General features: G+C 39.2%; 1 protein-coding gene across 13 annotated transcripts in view; it reads right to left on the reverse strand.

The window, feature by feature from the left end:
- Nucleotides 1-21,751, reverse strand: part of LOC134871779 (RNA-binding protein Musashi homolog 2) — a 249,768-nt gene that overhangs the window by 67,449 nt on the left and 160,568 nt on the right. For all 13 annotated transcript variants that reach the window (XM_063894679.1, XM_063894680.1, XM_063894673.1 and 10 more), the window contains exon 8: nt 2,810-2,892. In XM_063894679.1, the coding sequence (XP_063750749.1) occupies nt 2,810-2,892 (83 nt within the window). The remainder of the gene's footprint in view (nt 1-2,809; nt 2,893-21,751) is intronic.

Below are 21,751 nucleotides of genomic sequence, written 5' to 3' on the forward strand. Positions count from 1 at the left end.
TTACAGTCATCAAGCGGTCAATGTATTTTCTGGCACTCTGGGAAGTACAACATGTCACAATGCGCAACAGTGTATCACCTCATAGGTGTGAAGATTAATAACCTATGATTCTCTTTACTCTTTCTATTTATGTCTTTATATAAGAGAGGAGGGGAACAGGCTTTAGGTTGTGTGTTTTTGTCTGCACAGTGTCTGTAAACTGTACAATAAAAAAAAGGTGGAATAAACTGTTTCAGATTTAAAAGCCGTGTTCTGCTTGGTTAAAAGCAAACCTTACCTTGCATGTTCCACGATACATTCTGCCATTTCTTGTGGCTCAAAAACTGACATCCATAAAAAAAAAGCTAATTTCAAACGGGAGCATTCCATATGCGATAAATACATTAGATTTCTTTTCTATCCACTTGCCAACTTGACTGTAAGTAGCTGTGAGGAACAACTGAGCTGCATTCACTAGTTGCAGTTACCTAAATCAAAATGCAACTTACACACAGCAAGAGACTGATTGAAGGTGAATGATGTCATTTATCTTGAATAATGTCTTAAGATAGACATCAAGACAAGTGCCTATTTAAGAAAGCATTTTTTAATCTGCACTACTTGATACATGCTCCAATATTGCTTGAAAAAACAATTTCAAGGTACCTTCTACGCAACATTTCCTATGTAGTTTTTGTCGTTGAATGGAAAAGTGTTTCCCTGCGCTATAAAACCCTTTTCAACAGCAACATTATTTCAGACAGACGATATGAGTTGGACTATATTCTCTAATAAGGCCTGTGAGTTGTGAAAATGTATTTGTTGGTTATCTTGTGCTGTTTTTGGCCCGAAACAATGTTGGTTATTGTTTCCTCCTTGAGACTTTAACAGAGAAACTCGTCTTGTTTTTGAATAATTCATAATGATTATTATGATATTGAACAATAACTCTGCCATCTATTCATCAAGCTATTTTGCATTCCTAATTAGAACCAGTGTTTACAATCCAATTAACATCCAATGAGGCCTTCTCACTGATAGGTTGTGGGTATGCCTTTAATGAGGATCATTTTTCTTCATAGTAAAAGCTGTCCTCCTGTGGTGTCATATCAAAATCGTTGGGAACAAATGTCTAGTTGGCTATTTTTGTTTCATACCAAATTGTGCAGAAATAGTATTAGAAATTGACAGCAATGGCAGCAATTGTTTGCTTTGTGTGCAGCATTAGAGGCTCTGGTGTGTGCATTCATGCTTCTTGTTGAGGCGTGATATGTATCTGTTCACAGAGTGCCATGCCTACATGTCAAAGGATCTGAGACATTTGATTGTGATAGAAACTCTTCCATGTATACACGCGGTTATTCCTGTCACACACTCTTGGGTTGCGGTCCTGAGCATGCACTGTGATGCAGTGCGCAGACACGGAGGGATGTATACTGCGGGTCATATGTGACCTGGGCTGCTCCCTGGGGAACATGGTTCTACTACGCTGAACCTGTCAGTCACATGACCAGTCAAGTCAGTTTCAGGGAAAAGACTGGGAGAGAGTGAAGACACACACTGAGAGAGAGAGGAGGGGAGGGGGGATGTCAGAAAGACAAGTATTCCCTCCAGTCAATCACCATGCACAGGATCGCTCAAATGGTGCAGGTTTTCTCGAGAGGCCTGCAGGGTGGAACTGGGTGAAGGAGGACCTAATGTCACACCCGCTACACTGAAGTCGCTTCCTGTCAATTATCATAAGAGACAGGGTGAGAAGGGGAGTACCAGGAGTGGGGCTGGGTAAGATGGAGAAATCAAATATCATGATTGTATTGACCAAACATTTGGATATTGTGATGATATTTTAGGGATGGATGTTGGTGCTTTTACTTACAAGGGCCCTACTATGCTCATTTTCATGTGATTGGTCAATCGTTTAGATATGTCCCGCCCCTATGACGTACAAGGTGTTGGAGCGCTTGTCAATAGAAGCACAAGTGTTACATCGTGATGTCACTATGTCACGCAAGTAAACAAAGGAGTCTAATCCAGATGTTTCAGGTAGTGGGGTGGAGTGTGAGGGAGAGAAACTCCCTCTGTAGCTAACTTTTGGATTTGAGCCTTTGCAGACTATTTACATGCACAAAAACCTATATACGCACTACAGGGAAGGGAAAACCCTAAAAAGCATCACTGATGTGGATATATTGACTGAACAGGTAAAGGCAAAAATAATAGAATAGCTGCAAGACTGATAAATTCGGCAATATTACATCACTATACCCCCTAATAATACAGGAGAAAAACATACTTATGATATGACAATATTTTTAATCTAAGATGATATCTAACCTTATATAGCAATTTAGATATATTATTGCCCAGCCCTGGCTCAGAAATGACCATATTGCTGGTGTAAATAAAACAAGCATCACTGGGACACTTTGGAAGGTGTTAATCCCTGACTAATGAACTCTGCAAGTTGCTTCCCTGTTGCATCCCCGGACTCCTAAACCTGTGTGTGTGTGTGTGTGTGTGTGTGTGTGTGTGTGTGTGTGGTCGGGGATTCAGAGAGAGAGGGACAGGCTCCACTCTCCCGTCCCTCAGCCTGACAGGCAGAACTCAGCCACACAATTTCACGGTGTGTGGGCAGTACACACCACTGCGTTCCCATCCCTGAGACCCAGAGACCCACAGCGTGTGTGTGTGTCCGTCTGTGCGTATGAACATGAACACACACACCTACTCCGCTATTAATACGAGTGGAAAGAAGAAATCAAATATTAATCCTTCAAAAACCCCAGCTGGAATTGAAAAAATAAAATTAGAAAAAAATGAGTGGACTTACCATTTTGTTATTGATTTCATGGAAATGAATTTCACAGACTTTCTCTACGATGTCTTCACTCTCGAAAGTTATGAAGCCAAATCCTAGGGAAACAGAGAAGGGTGGGGGGGGGGGGGGGAAGGAATGGTTTAGAGGAGAGACTTAACCAAACTTCAGGAGCTAAAAAGAAATAAAATGCACCACAAGATGGAATATTATCACAAGCCACATCCAGCAACTATGCGAGTACATCTGCAGAGATTGGCTCGGGCTTGGAGAAGAACAAGTGAACAAGACAGACATTGTCCTCTTTAAATCAGGAATATGATGAAATCTGCCACATTATTAAGGGCACTCGAGGACCTCCTCTACAAAGAGAAGATGGAAAAACAGCACAAAGCTCATTTAATGAGATTCAGAGAGCTCGGGCCTAGCATCTGAATTTCATTAAAAGCATTTTGTGTTCTTTTTATTGAAATCTCACTGTATAACAAGCCCTCGTTTTTATGTTAATGCGGGCCTTAGTATGAATGTGTCGTTGACAGTGGGATTTTCATGCCATATTTATAGGATAAAAGCTTAACCCCTCCACAAAGACAGAGAGAAAAGATGGTTTCAGACTTTTGAACACAAGTGGATTGCAATGCTCCCCTCTTGTGTTTTGATGGTGATGCACAAAGCAATCTAGCTTCTGTATAGATGGGGTTGAAAGGAAAACTGATATTCCATTACGTTTGCAAAAGAGGAAACCGCACAAAAGAGGAACAGTTAGTGAATAAAGCCGCAAGTGGGACTGAAAGGAGATGAGTTTCTTTTCAAAATGGCAAACACACCACGGTGAAATGAAATCACCTCAGATTGAGCTTAAAGCGCCGTAACTGACTGCAGAGAAACATCCCATCTGACTAACACAAGCTCCACCACCGCTTTACTGTCATGGAACGCCACTCATACAGTAAATCAAGTCACCTACTGAACGCGGAAAGATACACTAGTAGGAGACAGCAGTTCAAATAAGAGCTCAACAACGATGAGTATGTCCTGTTCATACAATTTAATACAAATCCGTGTGTCGTCCTCCACTACACAGGACAAATCTCAAGGTCAAACAATGGAAGGGAGAGCTCTTCAGACACGGTTATCCTCATGTTAGCATTGAGTGTACTAGGGAAAACAAACAACAGATTTGTCAGCTGTCACAGTCACGATTGTTTCCATCTTCGATCAATCTGCAGATTATTTTTCTCATTTCATTGATCAAATTGTTTGCTCTATCAAATGTCAGGATATGGTGAAACATGCCCGTCACCACAGTCAGAGGGGACGTCTTCAAATGTCTTGTTTGTCCCACCAACAGAACAAACGCAGAGGATATTTAGCTTATGTAAAACAGAGAGGAAATATGTATAATGAACCACAGAATGTTTGGGGTTTATTTATTTTACTCATTTTTCAAAAGTCTTTCCCATTTATTTTCTGTCAATCAGCTAATATTTGTAATGACATTTATGTAGTGTGAATGATAGGGTTAGGCAATACAACAATACCAACACATTCCACAATTAATACTGCCTTAATGAGCAGGATATTTATAAGATTTATTTATTTATATGTATATGTAATTATTATTTTTCCTTTCGGTCTTATTTACGTTTTTTCTTTGTTACTTTACTTTACTTTACTTATATAAAAATATGAGTTTATATTCTGAGTTTAGTGCATCTGCTAGTGAAATAAACAGATAAATAAAAAGTATGTGATCAACTCAGTACGACAACATTTGGAACATCATTTCTAGTTCATCTTTGTGGGCTTATTCCCATAAAAAAGTCCTAAAGATACATCACATACACCCTAGCATATGTTCCTTCTACATTACCGACCCCTACTGCGTGCATGCTGATTGGTAAACACTTAAAACCTTAAGTGTTTTCATATTCACACTCAGGAAGAAATACTAAATTAAGTGTACTATGAAACATAAGCAGCTTGTTCTATAAATTCATCAAATGAACCAGAAAAATACAGATGTCTTTGCTGCTGCTTACTTTCACAAACACTGGCAGTTTTGTCATAAAGTGCATCTCTAGCTGGATGTTTTCTTTAGTGCTCCTCCTCCTGCTCCTCCTCCATAAATAACAAAAGATTTTGACACAGCTAGACACATATCAAAGCAGCCTTGTCAAAAAAAGGGTTGGAAGCCTAATGTGTGAGCCGATTAAACACGGACAACATCTCGTCTAATGAGATCTTATGAGACAGAATATCAATTTCCACTGAGACGCCTCAACACCGAGCTGAGGCGACACACATGTGTGAGGCGAGGGGGGAGACAAGGGACCGGTGATGACGACAGGCGGAAGAGACAAGGAAGGGGGAATAGGGGGGCTGCACTCTCTTCTCCTGCTCACCCCCACCTTCATGCCAGCATGAGGAGCACTTTTGACAACCAACAAATCAACCGCCGGGAGTAATTTGTCACGTTGGAGTGTAGGTAGAGGGAGTGGAGTCTTGTGATGGTGGGAAAGAGGAAAAGGTGGAGATGGAAGGAGAGGGAGACGTGGGTAGAAAGACAGAAAAAAGTGACAAGGAAAGAGGTTAACACACCTGTGCCACACTCCTTCCTGCTGCTACAGGCAGCTCCTCCATCAACTGACAGGACATTTTCCCCTGCACCATTATATCTGCCGGGGTCAGGGCCACAGCACCACTGCTCCCACCAGCAGGGCCCCTACACCCATCACTGGGTCTGTTCAAATGGGCATTTTTTGTTAGAGTGTAGACTACTATTGGATTTTTTCCTGCACACATACACGACAAAAAGACAACCAGCTAATAATTTTCTGTCATTGGCTCAGCTCATTCCTTCTTGGTTGACCTCGTTGCCCTGCCATTATACCGCACCGTCTTATTGCTCTTATTTTAGAAAAGTTAATGAAAAAATGGCTTTAATTAAATGTAATATGTCAACAGATTTCACATAACTGTATTAGGTTAGTTGAAAGAAATATATTTTTTTCAACTAACCTGATACAGTTATGTGAAATCTGTTGACGTAAAACATTTAATTAAAGTCAATGTTTCAGTTTCTTCGGTGCTTAAATACAATTAAAGTCCATAAAGTAGCCAAGAGAAGCATTCCTTTATGCACTGGTGAAAGAAGTACTCAGACCTCTTAAGTAAAAGTAATAATACCGTAGTGTAGAAATACTCTGTTCCAAGCAAAAGTCCAGAAGTATTAGCAGCAAAATAATCTTAAACACATCTAACAATACTCATTATGCAAAGTGGCCATTTTTGGGAATAATATACATTATATCAGTGGAGTATAATTAGTGTTGTATTCATGTGTCTATCAATGTAATTATGCAGCTGTTCAAGGATGAATAAACATTCCTAACTTTTTATACTGCCAGATATCTCTATCCATCATAGTACAAGTGGATTAGTGGATTTCATTTTTGCAAAATTACCTGCAAACAAGTAACTAACTGTTTAAAAAGCACAATATTTGCTTCCAAGATATAGTAGAGAGGAATTATAATGTAGCATAAAATGAAAATACTCAAGTAAAGTACATGTACTTCAAAAATGTACTTACGTACAGTATATTTACTTTCCACCACTGCCTTTATGTGTCCTTAAATTCACACTCGGCAGGGAGGCTGACCTCAACAAGACTATTAAAGACTGTCAGACACACGGAGAGAGGTGTCAACACGCCTGCATTCACAAAGCTTCCCACACACAGCTTAAACAATACCCTGTAAATGGAAACACATGGATTTTTTTATACGTGGGAAGGGGGATAATAGGTGTTGTGTGGCTTCTGGCTGGGGTCCTCTTGGCTGCACTTGCTCACACTTATTAGCCAGAGCCGGGCTTGGCCTCATCTCATCGCTCCACAGAAATCGGCAGGGAGCCTACTTTCACGGCCCTTTACCACCTTCATCATACTCACTCTTTATTTCACACTCATTCCAGGTTTCTCTGCCGCTGTTGCTTAAATGCATTTCAACCCCCCCCCCCCCCCCCACACACACACACATACAACTCCCTCATACAAGCCCCTCCAAAAGAAGGAACAAGCTGATCCTGCCAGACGAAGATAACGCAAGGACTTGAGTCAAATTGGAATAAAAAAAGTTGCATTGCAGCTATAAATGAAGTTATTTTTCATGTGTTAACCCTCTATGTAATAGGAATGGTGGCGGACTCCGGTGTGGGGGGCTTCTTTGATGTCCATATAAGTGCTTTGTTATCTATTGTTTTTCTAAAATATCATACATGGACAAGATTACAACTGCGTTTTATTGTGCAACACAGTGGTGCAGAACCACAAATGATCCATGAAAATTAAACACACCATTGTTCCCTTTAGTGTTTATTCGTCCTATATTATGAGCTACTAGAAGTTGTGTTTGTGACGAGTGCTATTCTCAGTAAAGACCTTGTGAGAGAATGAACACAAGGCAGAGCTAAGAGAGAAATCATTTTACAGCTGCTGCAGGTACCCGGCCCCCCCCCCCCCACTCCCTAATGACTGCAGCTAAATATACTGCGATAAGTACATGGGAGCGGATGTAAAGCACATGTACTTTTGCTGATATACTAAGCACACAGCTAGAGCCTTATTATCCACACCTTTCTAGGTCAATGTGAAGCACCAAGTGAATTTAAGGAAAGGGATTCTTTTTTTTTTGGGATGTATCCTATTTATGTTTGTAGAGATTGCTTGCTGAAACTGCTAAACGTACATGTTGCATATAGACCATAATGTACATGCAAGCGCACACATGTTTACTCGACATCAGTGGAGGAAAGAGTGCATTTATTGACTACTATTTACTACATTTTAAGAGCAACTATTGTACTGTCTACTCCACAACAATTATTAGACAGCTTCTGTTTTAGGTTTAGATAATTAGCTCTGTCAGGCGACTTTGAGCATCGGTAAAAGAGCTTATAAAATAAATGTATTATTATTATTATTATTATTATTATTTAATACTAAATCTAAACCATGTATTAAATAAACCTTGACTTAAATGCCTTTATAGGTTGAGATATCAAGCAGCAGTATATAAAGTTATTCAAATTTGCTCAACATTTAGCAGTTGTGATGAAAATACATCAACAGTCATAATAGTAACCCAGTAACTAAATATATACGCGTAAGGAATACTTTTAAACAAAGCTGAGTACTTTTTCCTCCAATATTTAATATCATCAGCAAAAAAGACACAAAATGCTGTATATACAATTATACCTTTAATGCATTAATACCTCTAACTACAAGGTCATGGCTTCTGGCTGGTTTATTTGTTTGTTTGTCTGTCAAAAAGGATTATAGAAAAAAACCTTATTTCCACTTTTGTTAACATTTACAGGCCTTGGCAGAGGTCTGCATTTATATGTTGTGTTCCTGCAGCCTCTAAAATAAACCTGTATATGTAAGGTTTTGACAGTAGGGGCTGGGTAGTATTTTGCTCCTAATTAAAATGAGAAGCGCCTGCTGCTGAGCGGTTTTGACTTCTGGACCCCGTCAACACAGAGGGAGAGGAAGTGGGGCTACCTGAAGGAAGTGTCAGACATGTCCTCTGGGACACAGCTGGAAGAGAGTGTAGTATCCCCCTCCCCCCCACACACACACAACCTCCTGATGGGCATTGCACATATAAAAACAAGAATATGCTACGCTGTTAGGTCATCGGTGCAACACACCTGAAGCAATTACAGCACACCTCCCCTACTGAACTGGCTATCCTGCCCTAATTATTTGTGGTCCAACCTTCATCTGTCCAATCAGGAGAGAGTCTACAGAACGCTCCTGCGCTGCCTGCCTGTCTGTCCGCCTGTGGGCCCCCTAGCCCCCGTGCCTCATCTCCTTGTAATGCAGAGGAGCAGACAGAGGCAGACCTAACACCCACGGCACAGTTAGAGGCCTTTGATCAGTATTTCCGTCTGCTATTACTAGAGACCCAGAGCCCCGGGCGTTAATCCCCTGTTTAATATAGTTAACGGCATGAACTGGCTAACTGCACAGAGCAAAGCGGAGGAAAACAGGAGAAAAAGAACTCATTTGTGAAAATGCTTGCTTCAAAATCTGTTTGTAAAACAAACTTTCAGTAAACACTTAAGCATAAGTATTGATATACTAATACTCTTCAGAAAGTTGTTCAAAGCCAACAACGCTCTAAAAATCCATGAAATTTGTTTCAAATTCAGTTTGTGAAAAACTGTTGTTAACAACAGAGTTTTAATAATTGTAGGACAGAAAATAAAAATGACACAGCAAACAAGGAAGGCATTGAAGGAAGAATCATCTGCGTTCACAGACATCAGTCAGCTGACGGTTTCAATCCTGAGAGAAGTGCTGTTTGCACTTTGTCACTGCATTTAGAATAAAAGAGCTTTTAATGCATTTGGTTTGGTACACGTATGAATATCTTGTCTACAAAAGTCATATACAACTTAGAGATCAGTATAGTCTTCCTTATTGCACGTTGTGTTGATGGACTGGGTAGTAAAAATGTCTTCATAATCTTTTATTACCAGTCAGCTAATTTTCATGTTTTAATGATAAGACATATTTAATAGCCTTTAATTGTCACCCATTCGGTTTTCACTAATTAAATACAGAACAAACTTATAGATTATGCATTTGTGACAGCATGAGAGACATTTATTTTCATGTCACCCCAACAAGAAGCAGATGATTTGGGAAACACTTGGTTGAAAACAACAGCTGAGACTACTGTAAGAATGAGCGTCTGTATTCCACATGTTCTCGATAAATAAACAATTGATATGGTTATATTTATTTCATATCACTGAAAAGCACATATAGCAAGACAGACATATAAATGGGACTGCTTTGATGCATGTGAGTGAAATGAATCACTGAAGTGTACAGCGCAGAGAGCCAAGAGCAACATTCAGAAGATAAGACTTGTTGTTGGTTTAGCTGCGAGATCACAACATAAATATATTCTGTTTGCTTTCTCCTGATGCATTTCTCTTTCTTGTAATGTATAGTGTCCTGGGATATGCTTGGCTTTCAAGGTTGAGATTTGGAAAAGGTTCTTACTTTGTGACCATAGCTTTGATATTAAAGATGCTTTTCCAGGCATATGTGTACTGTATGTGGCAACCCCTCTAGTACCTTTAGTAACTCTACCTAGAATGGATTAAGGCCACATTTATTGATGCTAATGAAGATTGCTTTAAACATTCTATTGACAATGTATTAAGTGTCTGACCCGTGTACTGTGGCCCTTGTAGTGTTAATATTAATCAAATGAGCCTCTGCTCACTGTGCATCAACTCTAATGCAGTGATACTCAACCAATGTGGTTTTAAAATGAACTCAAATACATTGCGTTGCTTCAAACACTTTGTGTAGGTGTGCAAACACAATTAGCCCAGAGGGACTTTATCACTGTTAATCTTTCTTTGGACTCCAGTGTGCAGTATGTCAATGCTCAATTTGACCAACACATGAAGGGTATGATTTTGTATGTGGGCGGCTGTATGAGCAAGCATCAGGTGGTAGAAGAACTGGCATACAATTGGGCTACAATACCCTACATGGAGTTTTAGTTTGTTTAGCAGCAGCTGTGAGGCTTTTAAAGCTTGAATGACATTCTAAAGAACATCTCATTACTGAGAAATTTCACAAAGGAGCTTTTAAGAACTGACTGTAATAAAGCATCAGGTCAGAGAACAATTAGACAGAAGCAGTGTGATTGTGAATTCTGTGATTCTGACATTGTATGGTATCCAGAACCACTTCTTTAGACAGGTTTTCTTATCAATTACATTTCTAAATTAAACTTGATTCATCTGCTCCCCCAACAACAAACAAGTGGTTATGGAACACCAACTATTTTCATAAAATTGTACTGTACAAGGCAACACTGCATAATTCTACTTTTCACATGTAGTCTCAAGTTGTGCATCCACAGATAGATGTACTGTATGCTTTAAAAATGTGTTTATCATACAATATGAACGCTTCTTCTGCATTTTTCTGCAGAGCAACTGGGCTCAGCATGAATGCAGAGGGAACTAGTTTGTCTGTGCCTCTATGTAGGTCAGCTTTCTGAGTCGGCCATCAATTTCTACTGTCCTACTTAAAAGACACACTCACACACACACACACACACACACACACACACACACACACACACACACACACACACACACACACACACACACACACACACACACACACACACACACACACACACACACACACACACACACACACACACACACACACACACACAGTATTGGTTTTACATATAGGGATTGTAACCCAGACTTATAGTATTTTATCAGTTTAATTTATGCTATAACTACAGATTTCTATCTACACCTTCAGCGATAACACCACTAACTCTGACATACATTCGGGCTGTCAGTACCGGCACAGCTGCAGTGTGGTCAGTGGTTATAGGCCAATAAACAGCAGCGCAGAGGGTGTACTCGTGAAATGAATGCAGCTTTCTCCACCTCTTCAGTACACTTTGAAAACACTCTCTGACTTCAGAAACACCCTCATTAGTGCCAAACAATTTTGCCAAAAGTGTGGTTTTTCTTTGCTTCTACATGATCACAGGGCTGCTCTAGTAACAATTGAATGGAAGCAATTATCCGTAGGGAAGGTGACTAACTACCCCTTAACTCACTAGCACCGAGGCAGCAAAGTAGTAAGCCACAGAGAGAAAAAAAAAAACTTAATAATAATAAAGAATAAGGTGAATTTCTTTGAAAAGATATAAAGATAACAATTTGTTTTTGGGGGGGGGAATTCCACACGTGTTAAGGTACAGCTAACAAGGACTTCACAGATAATTAAAAAAAGCAGTGTGAAATAACAAAAACGTTAAGCTGTGAAGGGAAGTTCCTGGTTAAAGCAGAGGAAAAGCTATATGGACATTTAGCTTTTTCACCCAAAGGTGAACTGACAGAGAGCTGAGCATGTTCACAAGTGCTTTTCTGTGTCATCACATTGAAGAAATTCACCCTGCAGGTCAAAGCTGACAAAGACCTTCTGATCGTTTGTAAAGCAGACCCAGCTCAGGACCTAGGGACTGAGCAGACTCCTTCAGAAGATGTGAGGAAAACATACTCCACAGGCCACATTTTAGACATTTTGTGAGCTTTATCATCAAGATGTGATCTAGGTGTGGTACAGTTTTTCTGAAGAGGCTTGAAAAAAAAAGTATAAAAGTCCATGCTATGAATATATAGGCCTCATCATTTCTACAAGTATCTACATATGGGTAAAACAAAACAGTTTCATTACAAGGAGAAGGAAAGAAGTAGGAGGGAAAATGTTATAAAAATTCTTAAGTATTCTGCCTGTTTCAGAGTATTACATTGCCACATATGCATAAATGCATAAAATAATGTATTTTAAGCTGGTCTTAATGAAGCTAAACTTCACAGCACACAACATATGGGAGGCATACTGCCAATAACGCTGACACACTAACACATATTCTAAGATAAACGTGTAGCTCAGAAGCTTTATCTTACTAAGTAATGCATCTAACAATGGAAGTAAATTGTATCTAAGGTACTCGTAACTTCAGAAATTACATAGAGAGGAAAAATAAAAATAATGAGTGGCGAAAACATATATCTTGGACCAGAATTATTTCCTGATTCAGAGAAACACTTACTGGCCATTTTGGTCGTGCACAACTGTGATTGGCACAGCAGTTTAAAGTATATTAGATATGTTGAATCACTGGCTGAGAGGCTCCATATTCTACTCCCCAAAGTGATACCTAAAAGCACATTAGAGAACAAAATACACATGGGTGCATCTTCATTTTCCTTGAACACATGACCACTTTGCCTGAGGTCTGTGTGTTCTGTATGTCTGTGAAGACTTGTTCATACCTTGTATGTAGCCCATACATGTTTGACTAACTAATCCCTAAGATTTAGTTTTTGATTGGAAACACATTTTAACAATGCATTTTGCAGCAAAAATACAATAACTATTAGGTTGTGAGAATACTGAGGCTGACCCCCAATAAGCTCAGTCCATTTTGGAAAGGAAAAACTGCTTTCAGTCTGCTACTCTCTCCCTCGCTCTATATTTACAGTATAACACATCTTAAAATGAACCATCTCTTGGCTAGTAGATGATGATTGGGTACGCTGCACCCACCATCATCATCCAGAAACATTCAAGGAACAGCACAGATGTTACTGTTTCCATGGGATTTAAGACTGCACTGAAACAGCGATTATATAAAACTAAGCGTCAACATCCAGGTAGTAACAGTTAACTACATATGGTAGAACCCCAAAACATATTGTCAAATAGGTCAATTTGTATATAAGACTACGAGAAAATGACCCTAGTTCCGGTTTAAGTTATTCAACAGTAAACATTTCCTTATGAGTCAATGATCTTAATTGCTAGTGAACATTGTACTTCAATAAAGCATGGTGTACATTTTTCAAATGTTGGTCCCATAGAGGAAATTAGATGATAAAGCAGCTATGTTTTAGGCTGGGGCTACTTTGACATTGACAGGATGCTCCAACACTGCTATCTGGTTTTGGAGCTCTCCTTGTTTTTGTCTCACAATTTTTATATTTCCAAAGAGCACTCTTAGTAAATTACTTTTATTCATCACATTTATGCCACCTTAATATGGCTTGATCAGTGCTCTGTTGTACTGCTGTCACTTTGGTTTCCAAATCTTAAAACCTTTTTAATAGACTATACTTAAGCTGCCTTGGGATTACTTGCCATTTTAATTTGCATGCATTTCATTAACTATAATTAAACATGGTTTCAAAGGGTCTTTTTGTGGATATAGTTTAGTTTTAAAGCAAATCTGAAACATCTCCTCTCATATATGGTATCACTAAAATTCAGTTTTGTAGACAGTGTTGTACGAAATAACAAAATACTGTTAATGTAACCAAATTGATGAAAGGACATCTATCCATGATTAGGTGATGAACAAAAAAAGGATCTCTCTTCTGTAGCAATCCAATTCTGTTGTCTAATATCCATATCACAAACACACATTCCCACACACATGCAGAGGAACCGAGACAATGGCCATGCAGGGAAAACACACATTAGCACTGAGGGAGAGCCAGAGCCACTGTGAGCTAGCCACTGTTATCTCTCCATCTCTTCATGATGCCTCTTTACTTGCCTCGAGACATATTGTATTTGCATGGACTAAGACAGCAGCACATCTCATATGCTGAATGCACACAGTGTAAATAGCTGCAAAAGGCCGGAGGCAAATACAAGCAAGGTTAGGTAAACACTGCTGAAAGTAAGACAACAAGCCAGCACGACAAGTGGTTAGAATATGAGTAACAGCGGCGTAGAAAAAAACAACCTGTACATAATTGCTCACACTGATAGAATTTCTTAAAAACAAATGGAGCAGGTGTGTAATGAGATCCAGAGGTTGAACCACCAGAGGATTCTTCATTCAAGAATGTCAAAGTCTTTTGTGCCAAGCAATAGGCCCGGCTTAATAGATGTCTCAATTTCCATCACATACAGTAACAACCAATGCAGGGTGGAGGCGGTGGGAGGCGGGGGGCAGGAGCCTTTCCAAAAGGGCTTTGAGGCAGAGTGATGAATTTCTTTTGAAGTGTGAAGCAACGTGGGACCAGGAATGAATGGTACAGATATGCACCTTTTGTAAGTTCTGACCTATTGATATAGATATCAGTTTCATTAAACGTAATTAGCATTTCTCATTCCTGAAGGAAAGTGGGGAATGAGAAAAAGGGGAATAATAAGTATAGCGAGCGACGGCAGAGGCGTGTGAATGCAGATCGCTCAGAGGTTTGTACCAGAAGAACAGTTTTGGGTCTGAAAAGAAAACCTGGCAGGATGTTGTGGATGCCAACACCTCCCACCACAGCCTCTACAGGGGAATTCACTCAGGGACTAAAAGCATTTAATCAAAATAATCCTCTGCAAACAACAAGGCTTTAAAGCACTGCATTACGGGCAAGGGGGTTGCAAAGTAAAATTGATTTAGGCGTATTGGGCCTCTCATCGCCTGTATGGCCAGATTGTTATTACTATTTAAGCACGGGGTATATTTAAAGGCGTGACACAGTAGCAGTTCATCTGAAATGAAGAACACTGATGATGCCACTTTGCAGAGGCCATTACCATTTAGTAGAGATTGCTTTCATTGAGTGAGCCAAATGCTCAGAGGCGGAACTGCCACTTGTGTTTACTTTATAGATGCTTTTTATGGTCTCACGGTGAAGAACAGAACTGTTCTCACTGAGAGCTTTTCCAGTTCTCCACATGTGCAGACACACAAACACACACAAGAGCTCAGACCATGACATCATGGACTCATCAAGCGATGCACGATGATGTCATTCTGATACTACTGACCCTTGTAATCAAGGCAGGCTTCGCTGCTTCTCATGAACACCCCTCTTTCATCAAGCTCCCTCTCTCTCTCGCACGATGGCACACAATTAGAGCTGTGAGGTGCTCAAAGTATAGCAGCATAGTTCAATTGCAGACGGAGTCTGTTGACAACATCCAGGCTTCATTTAATTGCTTACTTGCACTATAATTGGGTATATAATCAAAGATAAACTGAACACAGCGCAGCGTCTTCATAACTACAGAATATCCTTTCATCTGTGCCTTTGGGCAGTGATTAGCAAAGATGAGAAAGCTCTGCAGACGGCCATAACCGTCACTTAGTTAAGTCTTTGTTGAAGGCATTCATCTCGTTGACTTAAGGTTGTGTTTTACGTTAAGCTCTTACCAAAGAACACCTGGGAAAAGCACCAATCTCAAATAAGCAGAGATGAAGGCCGATCTTAAGAGGTCATAACAGATCTCCTCTCTCTCAGATTTGATTAAGTCTTGGGTAATCTGATCACAAGTGGAAAGCTCCAAGAACATCACTTCAGAAATGTCTCGTCTCCAAGGGCTACATCTTACGTCATGATGGATTAGAATTGTCAATACAAAAAGTATGGCTACAAGTGATATACAGTTTTAACAATGTTCAATGCAGATATTCAGCGAGCTGGGCCGCCGATGACTGATATGTTATTTGTCTGTATCAGGCAATATTATAACAATTAATATTAATCACTAATGAGCATTTTTAAAACTCGGATATTGTCTGCATTTTGTAAAAACGTTCAATTGTATAATATTATTAGCAAAATCCCTTTTTAATTGGTCCTTAAATCTTTAATATTTATTTGTTTTTTGGTTCATTTATGTTATACGTTTCAAGTTTTATTTTATTGATTTATTAGAGACATCCTCTTTTAAATTGGTCTTTAATCTTTCTTATTCTAATTTATTTGTTGTTATTATTTTATAGGTTTTATTATTTTATTGTATTGATTCCTTTTGTCTAATGTCTTCTTTCATTTTACCGAGAGGAATAATCATTTATTTTATTATCTTGTGTGCAAAAGGTTTTCTTGTTTCTCGTTTGTTGTCAAGGCACTGTGAGCTGCACCTGCTGTATGGAAAGTACTGTAGAAATAAAGCTTTTTATACAAATTATGAATTAACATAGATTTTTAGTGCACTGAATAGTGATTATTTATTTAACTGAAATTATGTACATCTTTTTGGAAAAGTAACTGACGTGTTATGCTGTCCATAAAACATACATGTACCAGGGTTTGCCTGACAAGTGGAACAGTTTACAGTCCAATTGAATGCACCAAAATGAGAGCACAATGTAAATACCATAAAGCGTGTTTCCCCGTAGGTGTGGGCCATGAATATCAACAGTGCTTCCACTCTCCCTCACTCTTGGTCAACCACACACATGATAAAGCCCCTCTCTGGCTACACTTATGGAACTGAAAAGACTTTGCATCCCTGTTTAGTTTCTCTCTCTTCCCCTCTCTGAAATGTCCTTTTAACTCAGCCTCTTTGCAGAAAGGGAGCTCATTTCAATCTCAAAGCTGACATCTGTGGAAGCAATGCAAGCTCTAAATGAGTGGATTTAATCCTGTGCAACAACGCTAGAGCACAGGAAGTATTCACGCGAGAGAAGCAGGCAAGCTAAAAAGAAAGAAGACGCAGAAGGGGGAAAGAGTCAAAACGCGGCAACCAAAAGAGAAAGGTCTTTGTGACCTCTGCTCATATCTTTCCATCTGCAGCAAGGCAACTGTCGGCTCACCGAGGAGCAAAGAGAACAGAAGAGGGAAGGGACAGAACGAGAAGCTTTACCAGATAGAAGTCCAACATGTTTATTCATGCAGGGAAACAGCTGAAGTGTTGGAGAGGGCTTCAAAGCAGAGGAAAGCTCCACGTGCTGCATGGCCTTCTCCTCTGGCTAGGTTTCTGTATTTGGCCTTTGAGTAAGGGGCTGATCAATCCCACAGCATGCTGCCAGGCTCTGCCCCCCCCCCCCCCCCCACCCCGTTACCACGAGGCTGCTCTTTGAACAAATCCTGCCAGGGGTCACTCTCCCTGCGCTTCATCATCTTAAAGGTCAGACACAACAAATGGCACGGAAGACATTTGTGTCCCCGGACATAAACCCCACAGCTGATCTCGAGAGGAGTGTCTGCCGTCGGGACAGCTTGTGCTGCCATCGTCAGAGCTGACAGGACAATTGGTCAATTTCACCCCAAATGTGCATAGAATTTAGAGAAATTCACACGCTGATATTTAAACAATGTCTGGGTCTCATGTGACAGCCTGGGGCCAGAGTGTACAAACAGATGAAGGCCAAGAATTGCAACTAAATGACTTGTGCTAATGCCTCTCATATTTGGATTGTTTATACTGCGATATTTCTATAACTGCAACAACCTCGTTTTTCTGTTAAATATTGACCAATCGTTCATTTCAAGTGAACAGGATTAGAGGTTATTTTTCCTGTGAAGCTGCTCCATAGTAAAAGCCTTGCTATATCACAGCAATGGGAGCAGATTAAGGTGTTTCTAAAATCTTGAGGAACACACACTTATAAAAGGATATAATAGACTGTGCTTTGAGCTCATTTGAACATTTAAAGAGGGCCAGTCAATGCTTTCTTACTTCTGGTGAATCTTGTTTGCTTATTTCAACTTCCCAGTCAATGCAAACCTTCTACAAATAAAATCAGTGCCAATCGGCTTTTATCAAATCGATCTTGATTGACACACTACGAATAATATTGCTCTATATATTTTATTGTATTTTTGTTTAGTTTTAGTACAGCAATAGTTATCAGGATAAACACTGCTGGATATCACTGACATTATATCACTATAAGTTAGCTTTGTATATTTACCTCCATGGATCACAGATATTATGCATTATAGCATATTTCAAAGAATAAAAAAATAAAAACAAAGATGCATTACGGAAGCACGCTCCAGAGAAACAGATAAAATCACTAGACTCTTCATCTGGATTTGCACCTGCACCTTTTCAGTGAAGACGGTTGGCTTAGAATGACAGACTTTTCAATTTGATGAAATGATTGTGCACCTGATCTCTGCCACTCACAGCAGCGATCAGGTGTGCAAGAGTCATTTACATACTTAAGCTATAAAGACGTTCCTTTGAAAAACAAGATGTGCCTTGAATATGGGAAATGAAAAACATAAAAATGTGGCAAAATTAAGTGGCTTATTACAATCCTGTATTCTAGTAAATATTGAATATCTTATTTAAAGATGCAAGTTTCTTATACATTGTCACAACTGGGAAGAATACGGAACGCCTTTTCAAATGCTCCCAATACTGAACATTGTGGCATGCAGTTTAGTCAGTCGAAAAACATATCTTTTCACAATAATTTAAAACAACTCTTTACTCTTTTTTGTTTGCCACAGCCTTTTTATCTTATTTATGCCCTTTCATGTGTGTATGTATATATATATATATATATATATATATATATATGAGAGTGTATGTATATACATATATATTCTAAATATATTGTATATTTGTACTTTCACTTTTGGAAACAGTATTTCAAACTTTCTGTCTGTACACACTAATGGAAACATTGACAATAAAGTTGACTTTGACCTGACTAAAGAATAACTTTCTTTTTTTATTTATACCTAAAAAGATATATATTTTTGTTGACATTTTTCAGGTTATGTTTTCTTGCCTTTTTAATGACCTCCTTACATTTTTTCAAATATAATTGTATACTGTGATTGTTTTTCACTAAGTCTTGACATTTGTAAAATAAAGCACTTTGAATGATTTTGTTGTTGAGATGTGCAGTATAGTAAAACATGCCTTTCCTGTATATTTAAATAGTCAAAATAAGGTTTTCTCTTCTTACCCATCATGTAGATGTCACTCATTCACTGTGTACTGTATGCATGCCTTCACTGAGAGGCGCTCTAATCAGACTCATGATTGAACACACCTGTGCGCCGCACACTCACACAGGTGTGTTCACTTATTCTGCCTGATTAGACGTCTGATATGGTTGAAGTTATGCAGGGGAATATGAGAGGCCACAAACTACTTGTACTATTAAAGGAAGCCTACAGTACGTGTGTACGACGCAGTAACAGGTGCGATGCAAATATCATGACGGTTATTGAGATGTCAATCAATCGTGGTCTGGTCTAATCAAGCAAAAACACCTTAAATTGCAGGCTTTCAACAGCAAATACACTTTCTATAAAGTGAAAGCAGAAGTGAAGTACAAAAGAGGTCTCTGCCAACCATAAAACACATTATTAATGACCTGAAATGTCAAGATCATGGATGTATAAGGTGATATGGATACAGCATTGGAGGCGGGACCTCATTTATTGATTGCTTAGTATGAAGCTAGTGGCCTGACATCAAGACAAAAATAATTCTAGATCTTTCTTGGATTTTCCGGCAAATTTACAGGGCTAGAAGAGCATGTGCACTTTTGATTTGTCAAGCCCAGCCTCCAATCCATTCTGTCACGTCATAATCCGATTAGGCTTAGTCATGTGAAGGGGACATTCTTTTTTGGACTTGACTTTTAAAGCATTTTACAACTTTTAGGCCTTAATGATTTAAATAAGAGCTATAAAAAAAATCCACTCTTTCATAGATGTTTTTTTACCAGTGTTAGCCAACAGGAAAACGTCTTTTCTTTCTGATACCATCCAACCCAATGGTCAAAATAGTCAGTTTGAGAAGGATGGTTAAAGCAGAGGGGGGAAAAAAAATCATTTGACCATGTGAACACCATTGGATAGTGAGTTTCCCAATGTCTCTAATGCTGTATGTACATGCTGTTCAATATCAGGCAGGTTACACTATATAAAGCCTGGAAACATGGCTGGTAACACTTCAACGCAGGATTTGTCAGCTTAATTAAAATCAAAAGGACATCAAAGACTCTTCTGGTTTTCATTTAACAGGTTTTCAAAGGTATTTATAATTTATTAAATGTTTCATTGAGTGGTCTTTCTTAATTCAAGTTACAGAGCTTGGTTTTCACAATGTTCTTTTAAGTCTGTTAGTCTGTGAAAGCGTGGATAATGTTGTCTAGAATGCAAACATGCAGCTAATTAACTTCACATAAAAACGTATATAAACGACAATACAGTACATACCAATACTAAAATATACTTTAATAAAGAATAAACAATAAACAATAAGACATTTAATTGAGTTTAATAAAATAATCAACAGGGGGTATAAAGAATACAATAAAAATAAATACAGATTACACCAATAAATTATTAAATTCCTTTAAAATAAACAGAGCTTTACATCCTCATATTCAGAGGCAATTTAACTGTGGTTTCTGTGATTGGTTAACTTGGAAAAAGTTTTAGGTCATGGATCCCAAAATGATGTGCCGTCAAACACATCGTCTTGAGACACCGTAATACCTCAGTTACTGATGCAAGAGAGGAGAAGGTGCACAACTGATGAAAATATTGCCGCTTCATTGCTACAAAGATCCACCAAGCGTGCTTTGTAAAATACCATAAAATCCTCTGTTTCATCAGCTGCCAAGAATGAAAATCTATTGGCAATGTGCTGCATGAGCTTTGACAAGTTTGGCCATCTAGAAGAGATGTGTGGTGATTATCTGGATAGGGCTACTCTGTCTGTCTGGCTGCTCCAATAAAGCCCTGATGCCAGAATATTCGCCTCTGGCTCACAGGTCTGAAATGGCCTCTAAAACTGTCTTCTGTAAGCGCTACTGCACAGTAGTGACATTAGACAACTTCTAGCGCACAGTACATAAATTATTTAAACCATCCTTGTAAAGAACCAACCCAGAAAAAGACGGAAACTACAATAATCCTGGTGGGGATGGCGGTGGCATGTGTTTGTGTTTCTCAGTGTCTGTGGGAGTGTGTGCCTGTGAAATGGGCACGCATACAAGTGAACGAGACATATCAAGATATGTAATATGACATAATGTCTCCCCTGCTCGAACCCCCAGCTGCTCGCCCACATGCCACAGATCCTGCACCATGTCTAAACAGATGCTCTATCAATAATGCTTGCTTCAGTGCCACACACCTCCCTGGTGGCCAAATTTGGGAAGAGTAGAGTGGATGCGAGAGAGAGAGAGAGAGAGGGGGGGAGAGAGAGAGAGTGAGAGAGAGAGAGAGAATGATTCAGTGTTTGGAGGGAGGACAAGAGGGAAGGAGAATGGGCAAGAACCCAGAAGCTAGATTGACTACTGGGAGATGCATTGGACACGCCAGAAGAAGCCAAAAGACCAGTGAACCTGGGGATGAAGTGTTCTCCTTGTCCCATCTGCTCCAACGAAAGGCGGCAGAAAGAAAAGTCTATGTCACATGGGCCTACTTCTTCAGGTCGTCTTACATTGGGATTCTCACTTATTGTGTACAAAGATGAAAAGAAGAAACAAAAGGACAACACATTAAGACAATGAGATTTGCTATTAGAGGTGCCACCTTCTATTCACTAATCCTGATACTTTGACGTACATTTTGGATTCTTTTGTACTTACGTTTGCTGTTTTG

Source organism: Eleginops maclovinus, chromosome 11 (assembly GCF_036324505.1).
Source record: "Eleginops maclovinus isolate JMC-PN-2008 ecotype Puerto Natales chromosome 11, JC_Emac_rtc_rv5, whole genome shotgun sequence".
Taxonomy (NCBI): domain Eukaryota; kingdom Metazoa; phylum Chordata; class Actinopteri; order Perciformes; family Eleginopidae; genus Eleginops; species Eleginops maclovinus.